The sequence below is a fragment of the Lampetra fluviatilis genome, chromosome 24 (genome assembly GCF_964198595.1).
Source record: "Lampetra fluviatilis chromosome 24, kcLamFluv1.1, whole genome shotgun sequence".
Taxonomy (NCBI): domain Eukaryota; kingdom Metazoa; phylum Chordata; class Hyperoartia; order Petromyzontiformes; family Petromyzontidae; genus Lampetra; species Lampetra fluviatilis.
Window position 1 is genome coordinate 3853828 of NC_136298.1, and position 13004 is coordinate 3866831.

The 13004-nt window shown below is 51.4% G+C and overlaps 1 protein-coding gene across 4 annotated transcripts in view; it reads left to right on the plus strand.

Moving 5' to 3' along the window:
* Positions 1 to 13004, plus strand: part of AGBL4 (AGBL carboxypeptidase 4) — a 423930-nt gene that overhangs the window by 387890 nt on the left and 23036 nt on the right. For 3 of the 4 annotated variants that reach the window (XM_078867534.1, XM_078867530.1, XM_078867532.1), the window contains 4 exons: positions 2456 to 2570; positions 4601 to 4712; positions 8610 to 8762; positions 10661 to 11133. In XM_078867534.1, the coding sequence (XP_078723660.1) occupies positions 2456 to 2570; positions 4601 to 4712; positions 8610 to 8762; positions 10661 to 11098 (818 nt within the window). In that variant the 3' untranslated portion in view covers positions 11099 to 11133. Of the gene's footprint in view, positions 1 to 2455; positions 2571 to 4600; positions 4713 to 8609; positions 8763 to 10660; positions 11134 to 13004 lie in introns of those variants that run through there. The other variant, XM_078867531.1, reaches the window with a different exon arrangement.

The following is a 13004-nucleotide window of genomic DNA, read 5'->3' on the forward strand; positions in this document are numbered from 1 at the left end:
CAATCATCTGACCCATAGGTGGCAGCCATCTCAAGCCAGATAACGAGAGGACTCCAGCCGCCACGCATATAAAGGATTTATAGTGAAAAACTTAGTTTTTACGGGTTAATTTTTTTCGCTGTACCCTGATTTTGCGTTGTCAGTTGCTACACTTCAGTTCAGTTCCAGTTCATGTATTAGGTATAGCCCTGTGAGCCATGCGGTTCTTGAATCGGGTGCAATCGCAACGAAGAAAAAACACGAACAAGAAAACATCTTAAAGTGACTGCGCGCAACAGAAAAATCCAGGAAAAAGCAGCAAAGTCTTCCAGTTAAAGCACCGTATACCCCACACGCACACCTAGCACACGAATCCACCTGACACACACGCACACACGAGCAATACGTACACACACCCTTAACACTGACGCACCTCCTCCACACACAGTAACACACCTAGCCACACTCTGGCACGCCATGGAGCGTCTTAATCCAGGCGTCACCCGCTGTAGCATGAAGACGTTACGCCACAGAGCTCGTGTTACAGTCGGTTGTGTTGCTGTAGCCTGGTTCACGTGGGCCCTGCTGCAATGAATAAAACGGGAGGGGGGCATGGGGGGGGGGCTGCCCCCCTCTACATTTTCCGCCCCCTCTTCAGAGGCCAGCGTCAGGGTCCCCACGGGCAGTGGGGCCCGGCGCAGTTGCACCGCCTGCACACAACTACTCGATAGCTCAGCTGCTTGGTGGCGTGGCGTGCTTTGAGAAGCTACCGCTCCTCTCTCTCGTTTTGGTTGCGGCCGCTTGTTAATGACCTAAATCAGGGGACTCGGCGACCTGCGGCTGGAGTCGCGTGCGGCTCTTGTGGGCTGCTCCGTGCGCGTGATGTGTGCGCCGTACGTGCCCGTCATGTGTGTGCCGTACGTGCCCGTCATGTGTGTGCCGTACGTGCCCGTCATGTGTGTGCCGTACGTGCCCGTGATGTGTGTGCCGTACGTGCCCGTCATGTGTGTACCGTACGTGCCCGTCATGTGTGTGCCGTACGTGCCCGTCATGTGTGTGCCGTACGTGCCCGTCATGTGTGTGCCGTCTGTGCCCGTGATGCGTGCGCCGTACGTGCCCGTCATGTGTGTGCCGTACGTGCCCGTGATGTGTGCGCTGTACGTGCCCGTCATGTGTGCGCCGTACGTGCCCGTCATGTGTGTGCCGTACGTGCCCGTCATGTGTGCGCTGTACGTGCCCGTCATGTGTGTGCCGTACGTGTCCGTCATGTGTGCGCTGTACGTGCCCGTCATGTGTGTGCCGTACGTGCCCGTCATGTGTGCACCGTACGTGCCCGTCATGTGTGTGCCGTACGTGCCCGTGATGTGTGTACCATACGTGCCCGTCATGTGTGTGCCGTACGTGCCCGTCATGTGTGCGCCGTACGTGCCCGTCATGTGTGTGCCGTACGTGTCCGTCATGTGTGTGCCGTCCGTGCCCGTCATGTGTGCGCCGTCCGTGCCCGTCATGTGTGCGCCGTACGTGCCCGTCATGTGTGCGCCGTACGTGCCCGTCATGTGTGCGCCGTCCGTGCCCGTCATGTGTGCGCCGTACGTGCCCGTCATGTGTGCGCCGTACGTGTGTATTCACGTGCATTGCGGCTCTTGGAATATTGAGTCTTGTACCGAATTGGAGAAAACAATTCTGTGGTTGTCGACCCCGCCACCACCCCCCACGCTCGAGCTAAGGATCATTCGGCCTTTTTTGTCTAAAGTTGCAGTTGGCCAAGTTGCGTGGCGTAAGCGTTGAAAGCCAAGCGACTGCAAGCTGCAGCAGGGGCACACGCTTCCCCGTCGACAAACGGGAATGATTTGAGCCCTCAATGTTCGTAGGACGTTTGAAAGAAAACGCTCTCATATTGCCCATCGTGTCATCGCGGGCGCGCGCATCGTAAGAGACCCCAGAAAGAAAAAAAACACATTAATTTTCAAACTCTTCACTTTGCCGGGAGAGTTGCGCAACACGTAATCTTTACGGCATGCTCCGTGTTGTCAAAAGAGACGGGATGCCCCGGCAATTTGAGCGGTAAATACGTGTTGCGTTTTTTTTTTTCATCTGTCGTTATCGCTTTACTTTTCTCGAACGGGTTGCTAAATCTTCCCCGTAAACGCAGTGACAAGAACAGTGGTAATTGTAAGAAATTGTTACTTGGGGAAGGTCATGTTTTTACATAAAAGTCATTCCTGGCAAGGCGGAATTGCTTTCGGCTTTTTTATATTTTAGTAAGATGCCTTGTCACCGTTTTGCGGAAACGTGCTTTTAAGCGTCGCGAAAAATGCGCCGCTCCGCGCTGACGATGTCTTCTGAGGATGATTTAGAGCGACAAATAACGCGAAGCTGTCTCCAGCGAAACGCTCCCTGTGAGTCGTGTTTACACCCCCCACCCCACCGCCCCCCCCCACCCAGACCCACTCCGTGTGGATGTATTTATTTGCAGGACTAATAGATTTTCTGGTGAGCCATCAGCCAGCGGCCGTGATCTTGCGCGAGCGTCTCGTCTTCAAGATCGTCCCAATGCTCAATCCGGACGGTGTCCATCTCGGAAATTACAGGTGACGGCGACGTAAGGAAACACAACAAATGTCAGCCGGCTACTCTGGCAGGCGAATTTATTTTTAATAATAATAAAAAAACAATTGCCGCGTGGAATTCCGCAGTTGTGTTGCAGTGTGTGTATCGCTCCGACGTGTTTATTGGCACGATGTCCGACGTTTCGCTCCGCTTGCCCGGAGCTTCTTCATGAAGTGAAACGTCGGATGTCATGGCGGTACAACCCCGTAAACACATTGGGGAGACTTTCTGTTGTGCGTGCAAATTGCGCTGCAAGGACGCCACCGCGGTGGCTAGGAGATGTTAGCTCCCTCGCCTGGTATACAGGAGGTCGTGGGTTCAATCCCGACCCTGACGCCTGCTGTATATTTGGAGTTTGCACGTCTCTCTCCCCGTGGTCGCGTGGATTTTTCTTCGGGTCCTCCGGTTTTTCCATCCACATTTAGAATCAACGCCACGCGTTTACAGTATTTGACTGGCTTTACATTTCCACGTGACAGGCAACTTCGTTGAGCTATAATTTGTGGCCAAGTCGCTTCTGAAAAAGAGCTGTATCGCTCAGTGGGCCTTACGTGGTGAAATAAAATATAGTTCATAGTTTCTACTGTGACCTGTACAGATGTAGAGCAGTTGTGTACCTCGCGGTGGAGTGGTGGCGCAGCGGTTAGCAGGCTGCGCTTAGAACCCGGTGACCCAAGTACGATGCCTGCTCATGACCAATCACGGCAAGGCCGTAATTATAATATATATTGGGGGGGGAAATATGCTCAAAATGTCCCCCCCAATATATTGCTATAAAATAGATTTCTGTGTATGTGATTGTGGTTATGTTTGTACTTAGTCCCTAATCTCTGCCATTACATACAATGAAACAAGAAAAGGTTAAAAAGAAAGAACAGAGGAATGGAATACGATACACTATTAGACATTATTGTACAACAAAAATAAAAAGTCCATCCTATGTGATAGTGAATTTTTTAATATTTTAGGCAGGAAATGGCAGGAAATCCGTTTTAAAATTGAGATTTTTTTTCTGAGGGGGGGGCCCCCAGACCTATTGGAAAATTTGGTCCCCCCCAACGTTGACTCCATAGCTACGGCCTTGACATCACGGTGGCGAGTATTTGTACCGGTCCTGGGCCTTCCCGAGAACGACTCAGCCTTAAATGAGTAACAGGCGCAGTTGTGTTCACAAAAGCGGCTAGGCGTGACGCTGGAACCCCCCCCCCCCCACCTCGTCCTTAATAGGTGCTCGCAAACAGCACTTCCCCCAACATTCTGTTCAAGGCTACATGTGGTATCTTTGCCTTTGTGTGCAGTGATCTGGAGCGCAGAGTTAAAACATCGCACCCGTATGAATGACTTTAAACAGCTTGAAAAAATTAATGGCCCGTTGGCCAGACGATTGAATTTTTAACATTTCTGTTATTCCTCGGAATAATCTTTATTGCTGTAGATGAATAAATCACTAAGCACACAACTTTGTTTTAATTGCAGAAGTGTTATAAAAAAAAACGTTTGTTCATTCACGATATACTCTGCGTAACACTAGCGACGGAGAGTGGGGGTGTCTAGCGTGTTTGGTTGGTGGGTGCGTGTGCCTGTGCGTGTGTCTGGCTGTGTGTGTGTGTCTATGTGTGTGTCTGTGTGTGTGTGCCTGTGTGTGTCTGTGTGTGTGTCTGTGCGTGTGTCTGGCTGTATGTGTGTGTGTCTGTGTGTGTGTCTGTGCGTGTGTCTGTGCGTGTGTCTGGCTGTATGTGTGTAGCAAGATTATTGGCGCAGTGGCTCAATACCCGACCACCGGTCCCAGGCTTATCTGAACCGGTCCCGGACCTCCCCTAAGTGAACTCGGCCTCAAGCGAGTACCTTGTGCGGCGTGTGAACATCGCCACTGGGGAGACAAAGGCGGCCGGGTGTGGTGCTAGCCTACCTGTGCCGTGCCAACCGTCATAGGTGCTACTCGCTAGCAGCACTTGCCCCAACAGTCTGTTAAGGCTATATGGGGATGGGGGGAACTTTTGTCTTTGCACAGGTGCTCACTGATGGGGTTCGACCTGAACCGGTGCTGGCAGGACCCTTCACCCTGGGCACACCCCACCCTGCACGCCGTGCGAAAACACGTGGTCAGCCTGCAGGCACAGCAGGTGAGTGGCGTCACGTGGTCAGCCTGCAGACACAGCAGGTGAGTGGCGTCACGTGGTCAGCCTGCAGACACTGCAGGTGAGTGGCGTCACGTGGTCACCCTGCAGACACAGCAGGTGAGTGGCAACACGTGGTCACCCTGCAGGCACAGCAGGTGAGTGGCAACACGTGGTCAGCCTGCAGGTACAGCAGGTGAGTGGCAACACGTGGTCACCCTGCAGGCACAGCAGGTGAGTGGCGTCACGTGGTCAGCCTGCAGACACAGCAGGTGAGTGGCAACACGTGGTCACCCTGCAGACACAGCAGGTGAGTGGCGTCACGTGGTCAGCCTGCAGACACAGCAGGTGAGTGGCAATTCGTGGTCACCTGCAGGCACAGCAGGTGAGTGGCGTCACGTGGTCAGCCTGCAGGCTCTCTCTCCACCCCTCTCCTCCCTGCTCTTTTTTTTACTATCAGTGGAAACAAGAAGATGCTCGGTGTAGTCGGCACTTTGCTTCGTTCATCATTTCGTAATTTTTTTTTATAACTTTGCTTTATGTAAACCCCCACCTCTCGCTCACTCTCTCGCTCTCTCTCGTTCTGCACGCAGCTTTCTCGCAGTCCAACGGCCTCCGACGGGTATCTCATAACTGCATGCAGAGCTCCCCGTCATCTGCCACCGAGCACACGGCAGAGGTCGCAAACTGGTTTTGATTCCTTACCCGTACCCGGCCGCACCAGGGTCGCAAACGGGTACCCGTACCCTACCCGATACCCGGCTACCCGTACCCGGCCGGGTATCGGGTAGGGTACGGGCATCGGGTACCCGATTGCGACCTCTGGGATGAAGCCATGTTGCAGGCGCGGGTGGGTTGATTCTAGGAACTTGAATTGTGATAAGAGACAAGACGTTGGGAAATGAGTGACAAACGGTTACTCACCAGTGACTCACGGCCTACCCGTACCCGGCCGGGTATTGGGTAGGGTACGGGTATCGGGTACCCGATTGCGACCTCTGGCACACGGCCTCCTCCATCGCCCACTGCTCCCTCCATCCCCTCTCCCCCTCCCTCCACGTCGATCGCAGCTCGGCCCTCGTGAAACGCAACGTCCGAATGAGGCTGCGTAAATAACAACGACGACGACGACGATGATGATCATACACCGCTCAAGGCAACCGCATTGACGCGGAGTTCTCCCGCTCTTCGGAGAAACTCTTCATCCCAAGATGTCGACGCGCCGGTGTTTAAATCCCTGCCTCAAGAACTCGTTTCTTCTTCTCTCGCTATACGTTCTCGCCGGTGTTTAAATCCCTGCCTCAAGAACTCGTTTCTTCTTCTCTCGCTATGCGTTCTCGCCGGTGTTTAAATCCCTGCCTCAAGAACTCGTTTCTTCTTCTCTCGCTATACGTTCTCGCCGGTGTTTAAATCCCTGCCTCAAGAACTCGTTTCTTCTTCTCTTGCTATACGTTCTCGCCGGTGTTTAAATCCCTGCCTCAAGAACTCGTTTCTTCTTCTCTCGCTATACGTTCTCGCCGGTGTTTAAATCCCTGCCTCAAGAACTCGTTTTTTCTTCTCTCGCTATACGTTCTCGCCGGTGTTTAAATCCCTGCCTAAAGAACTCGTTTCTTCTTCTCTCGCTATACGTTCTCGCCGGTGTTAAAATCCCTGCCTCAAGAGCTCGTTTCTTCTTCTCTCGCTATACGTTCTCGCCGGTGTTTAAATCCCTGCCTCAAGAACTCGTTTCTTCTTCTCTAGCTATACGTTCTCGCCGGTGTTAAAATCCCTGCCTAAAGAACTCGTTTCTTCTCTCGCTATCCGTTCTCGAAATTCGCTCCTCCCTTGTCTTCTCGATTGTTCTTCTTCCCTCCCCTCTTTGCCTGCGATCAGATTTGTTACTCTTCATTTGTACTGGAGGAATCCGATGACGTGATGAAGATAGGTAGAAATGAAATAAATCACGACGTTTCGGGCGCAACACAAGCGTCCGTCATCAGGTGTGAAAGCGATTTATTTTATTTTATAGCTACGTGACTTTACCGAAAGAACCAACGAGTATGAGGTGATGAAGCTCTTTTGCACAGATGTCCGGTAGGGGCTGGTCAGAAAGTTACGACAACAAACAGTACAATACACACGATAGGAGTGCAAAGTATATGAAAGGAAAGGATATCACGAAAAATATAAGTATTCTATTATTATTTTACCAGGTAAAGCCCACTGAGCTTTTAGCTTCTTTTTCAGAAGCGACCTGGCCACAAATGACAGCTCAACGAAGTGGCTCATCACGTGGGAATGTACAGCAGCCAAATACTCTAAAACCGAGTAGCTCGTAGGCATGCGCTTTATAACTCTGTAAAGGAGTTCCAGCCACGCGTAAGTCTCGAACTTAGTCTTTATTACGTCTTGAGCACAGGGAAAAAAAATTTCGATTTAAAGCTTCTTTCGTGACTGCAGGGATTCATCTTCTTGGTTCTTTCGGTAAAGTCACGTAGAATGGAAATAATAAAATAATAAAAATAAAACATAATAAAATTATTCCCACGTCGTGAGAATTATTTTATGATGTTTTATTTTTATTATTTTATTATTTCCATTCTACGTGACTTTACCGAAAGAACCAAGAACACAGGGAATTACTCGGTTCAGGCAACCAAACTCTTTCCACTCCGCTCCTTGTGTCCACCATCCTCTCGGGGACGTTCCCAGACTCTCCGCCAATCCCCGCCGTTTCTCCTTCCAACGCTCTCCCGACAGTCCCCTCGTTTGCATTCCGTTTATTTCTCCAAATAACCCCGACGGCCAATCCGATTTGAATGATTCTCCAACTCCCTTCAGACTTGCGCGCCCTCCCCCCTGCGATAGTTCCCCGCCCAATGAGAGTCGAGGCGCGCGATTTGAACTCAACAAGCCCTTAAGCCCGGTGTGCCTATACAGTCAATCCTCGATTATCCGGCACGCGATTATCCGGCTTCCAAGATTATCCGGCGGTCCCGGGCCGATCCGGCCAAACTGCTACAAAGGCTGTAACCAGACCAGCGGTCGGCACCGTGCGCGTGAAGAAAAAAAAGTCGCAATGTTTTATTTCTGTGTTACATATTATGTACGATGCATTGTACACTACATATAACTTAAACAATGAAAATACTGCACGCATATACACCATCCCATGCAAGCCTTCGAGAATGCAGTGGTAAATACGGTAAAGTAAATACATACACTTTTAAAGTAGGATATTTTTTTGTCTATTTGTATGTTTTTGGCAAATTCACATCGTAAGCAAATGTCAAACAGTAAAAAAAGCATACACACAACACCTCAAAACACAATATTATACAAGAATGTCAAAAAAATGATCAATTTTAAATAATGATGTCGATTATCCGGCGTTTTTGAAATCCGGCGCCACGTTCCCCCCGAATAATCAATAATCTACTGTACCCTTTGGTTCTTTCGGTAAAGTCACGTAGGTAGAAAAAGTAGTAATAATAATAATAGTTCAATTTGTAACGCGCGCAAATTTGCTGACGTAGTGGCCGCAACTCAGAGGCGCGGAGCCAAGCTCAGATCATGACGTTTCGATCGCCACACAAGCAATCGTCTTCCCACCTGAAGACGATTGCTGAAGACGACTGCTTGTGTGGCGATCGAAACGTCGTGATCTATTATTATTTCTTCTACCTACGTGACTTCACCGAAATAACCAAAGACTATGGATTCCTGCAGTCACGAAAGCTTCAAATCAATCGACTGTAGTTACATATTAATTTATGTATAGAGTTCGTCTCTTGGCGTCCCATACGAATGCATTCACCGTGATTATTTTCAAATTAATGTCACGACTACACGCGTGCACTTTGTTTGACCGAACATTTGCCGAGCCCCGTGCTCTCTTATTCCACCACGCGCCTCCCCTCCCAGAACACCAGCGTGGACGTGTGCGTGGACACGCACGCGCACTCCACGCTCGCCAACAGCTTCGTGTACGGCAACGCCTTCGACGAGGCTGAGCGCTCCAGCCGCCAGCTTCTCTTCCCGCGCCTCCTGTGCCGCAACGCAGGCGACTTCTCGCTGGTACGGGGCGGACGGAGGGGGGAGGCCGTCATCCGGTTTGCTCGCAGAACAGCATCGCAGTGCAGGCGAGATGTTGGCCACCTCGATGATTTAAATTCACAGCTGTTGTGTTAATCCGCTTGCATGGCGTGTTAGTCATGGGTTGTTTTTTTTACTCGACTTTACCACGCTGGCGAGACGTTACCTACCTCATAATCGAGGTTTTTGAGTCAGATCGCGTTATTTATAAATGTGTCGTAACCTTCCACCACCGGACACGGCCAAACAGTAAAAAATGTGTCACGTTTTTCAAAGGACAAAATAATTCACTTCTTTAGCCCATCGGTGTGTAAAAAAGAGAATCAACAGCATTTTATAATTTGAGTAGTACGACGTTTCGCTGGTAATTACAATCAGTTTCATCGGGCAAGAATGGTGAAGCTCTCCTGTTGCTCCCGGTCTTAAATAGAGCAGCAGCAGGGTGACGTCATCATTTCATTCAATCTGGTGCAGTGATTCGTCGTACTAGACTAACACTGCCCATAGACTAACACTACCCATAGACTCATCACTGCCCATAGACTAACACTGCCCATAGACTCATCACTGCCCATAGACTAACACTGCCCATAGACTCAACACTGCCCATAGACTAACACTACCCATAGACTCAACACTGCCCATAGACTAACACTGCCCATAGACTCAACACTGCCCATAGACCAACACTGCCCATAGACCAACACTGCCCATAGACTCAACACTGCCCATAGACTCAACACTGCCCATAGACTCAACACTGCCCATAGACCAACACTGCCCAAAGACTCAAAACTGCCCATAGACTCAACACTGCCCATAGACTCAACACTGCCCATAGACTCAACACTGCCCATAGACTAACACTACCCATAGACTCATCACTGCCCATAGACCAACACTGCCCATAGACGCAACACTGCCCATAGACCAACACTGCCCATAGACCAACACTGCCCATAGACTCAACACTGCCCATAGACTCAACACTGCCCATAGACTCAACACTGCCCATAGACCAACACTGCCCAAAGACTCAAAACTGCCCATAGACTCAACACTGCCCATAGACTCAACACTACCCATAGACCAACACTACCCATAGACTCAACACTGCCCATAGACTCAACACTGCCCATAGACCAACACTGCCCACAGACTCAACACTGCCCATAGACTAACACTACCCATAGACTCAACACTGCCCATAGACCAACACTGCCCATAGACTCAACACTACCCATAGACCAGCACTGCCCATAGACTCAACACTACCCATAGACCATCACTGCCCACAGACTCAACACTGCCCATAGACTAACACTACCCATAGACTCAACACTGCCCATAGACCAACACTGCCCATAGACCAACACAACCCATAGACCAACACTACCCATAGACTCAACACTGCCCATAGACCAACACTGCCCATAGACCAACACAACCCATAGACTAACACTGCCCATAGACTCAACACTGCCCATAGTCTCAACACTGCCCATAGACCAACACTGCCCATAGACCAACACAACCCATATACTCAACACTGCCCATAGACTCAACACAACCCATAGACTCAACACTGCACCATAGACTCAACACTGCCCATAGTCTCAACATTGCCCATAGACTCAACACTGCCCATAGACCACCACTACCCATAGACCAACACTACCCATAGACTCAACACTGCCCATAGACCAACACTGCCCATAGACTCAACACTGCCCATAGACCAACACTGCCCATAGACCAACACTGCCCATAGACCAACACTACCCATCGACCAACACTGCCCATAGACTCAACACTGCCCATAGACGTGCACTCTCTCAATCTCTTTCCCTGTGTGTGTCCGTCACTGACCCCCCCGCTAGGCGAGCACGACGTTTGACAGCGACGCGGCGAAGGCCGGCACGGCGCGCCGCTCGCTGGGCGCGCTGCTCTCCCCATGCTGCCTCTGCTACACGCTGGAGGTGTCCTTCTCGGCGTTCGTGCCGCCCCACGGGGCCGGCCCCGCCGTGCCCTACACCTGCGACTCCTGTATCCTCCGTTGGCTTGGGGCTTCGCTCCTCATCATTACCGTAACGGCATCGATGATAATCGTAACCGTAAGAACGTCACTCGTCATTGTTACTGTTACAACGGCAGTTATCATAATTGTGATGCCAGTGACCGTCGTGGAGATTCACTCTCTTCACGTTACTTTAACGGCGAGAATAAGGACTAAAGTAATAACGGTGATGTCCGTGAGCATCGTGGAACTTTGTTATTACAATGACAAAGTTCATGAAGATGAAGCCTGCGATTATTAATAATTATAATCCGGCTGGCTGCAGCTGTTATCAAAGGGGGCACATCACAAACGGAATTATGGAATCGTGATCTCCATCCATCGTCAGCTTCTCCCCTCAAAGTATTCTTTCTATTTACGTTTGATTTTCTAAGTCTGCACGTTGAAATGTTACCACCTAATGATTGGTAGCTGTTCATTTATGTTTTACATATCTACAAAGAAAATTGTTGGCAGCCCTTTCTTTCAATCACTGCCGAATGAAGCCCTCCTAAAGCCACATTGGCCACTTGGGCGTCGTCTGATCGCACTTCACGGTGGGGTCAGAGTTCGGGGGCCAATGAGGGCCACCCTGGAGCCTAGCGCTGGCCTGCCACCTGTTCCGTCTGGGGTAGCTCGTTGCCCCCTCACACGTGGTGTGGGGTTTCCTCCGAGTGCTCCGGTTCCTTCCCGTACGCGCATAAAACCGCTCATTCATTGGCTAAAAACATCTTAATATACGGCGGACCGCAGAGCTTGGGCAATGGTTGGTGCCGACCCACCACTCGTCTCCAGTTCCTCCCCGAGTCGTGCTCTGTCTCTCTCTTTGACAGCGAGCGAGCGAGCGAGCACTGTGTGGCGGCAGGGCCTCTACAGGTTGAGACTGACGACGCATCGTATCGCCACCGATGTTCGCCGCGTGGCCGGAGATCGAACTCAATTCGCTGGAGTCGTGGGCCAGCGCGTTCACCACCGCCGCCACCTGCTCCCCCCTGCACCCCTCCGTCCATCGTGCATCATCAGTCCCCACGAACTTAGGCGCCACATATTTTGGGGAAGTCTCATTCCACCCCGCTATTCACTTTTTTACTCCACCCATTGCGTCTACGGGAGCGCACAAACTCGAGCGCCAGGCCCTGCCCTGCCCGCGGGATTTAAACCTCCTGCCTCCGCCCCACGTCCGTTCTTCCGAGATGAACCGCCGCTGTTGGGGACGCGACAACAACGAATTCCTCATCAGGCGCCGGCTAATTCGGCGAAGCAAAACTCCGATCTCATTTCGGTGGTCGCCCGCGTGACATAACACAAAGCAAGGGTGCTCGTTGCAGTCCGAGCGGTGGAGGTGTTTATTTCTGTTTTTTTTATAGTATTTCATTTCCTCCCACCCACCCTCCCTCCCTCCTCTCTCTCTCTCTCTCGCAATGTTTTGCTCTTAAAGACCCCCGGGAGCATTCTGCTGATGCCCACCCGCGGCAGTCGTTGTAAAGCGCTCCGCGCCGCCGCGAGTGGCCTGTGCCCTTCTGAAAGGGACTGAAGGATAGCAGAGGCCTCCGATAAGATAAAGCCACTGTGCATCGTTGCCTCCTCCCCCCCCCCCCCCACGTCGCGCTGAGATGTGTTCACTCTTTTCTGCCGTCTATTTCCCCGCGAGTGAATGGGCAAGCGCCGTGGTCGGTCACCAACGGGGGCTCTCGCTCACCTCTCGGCCCAACGGAGGGACAGAGAGAGATGTTCTCCCTTCGCTTCGGTCAAGGCTCATTGGCGGTTCTCCCCCCCGCCCCCGCCGACACCCCCCACCGCCCCTCAGCCCAGAAGGCATTGAGATAGGCGCACACATACGCACACACATAGGCACCACCATCACATACACAGGCTATTAACAGACTGTTGGGGCAAGCGCTGTTAGCGAGTAGCACCTATAAAGGCCGGTACGGCACACGTGGGGGTGGGTGACCAGCACCACGCCCGACCGCCTTTGTCTCCCTATTGGCGATGTTTACACACCGCACCAGGTACTCGTTTGAGACTAAGTTGACCTAGGGGAGGTCCAGGACCAGTTCAGATAATCGTCACTGGTGTTGGCCGTGAGCGGGAATCTAATTCGGATCGCGGGTTCATAGCACAGCGTGCTAACCACTTACTTTACCACTCCCCCACACATGAACACA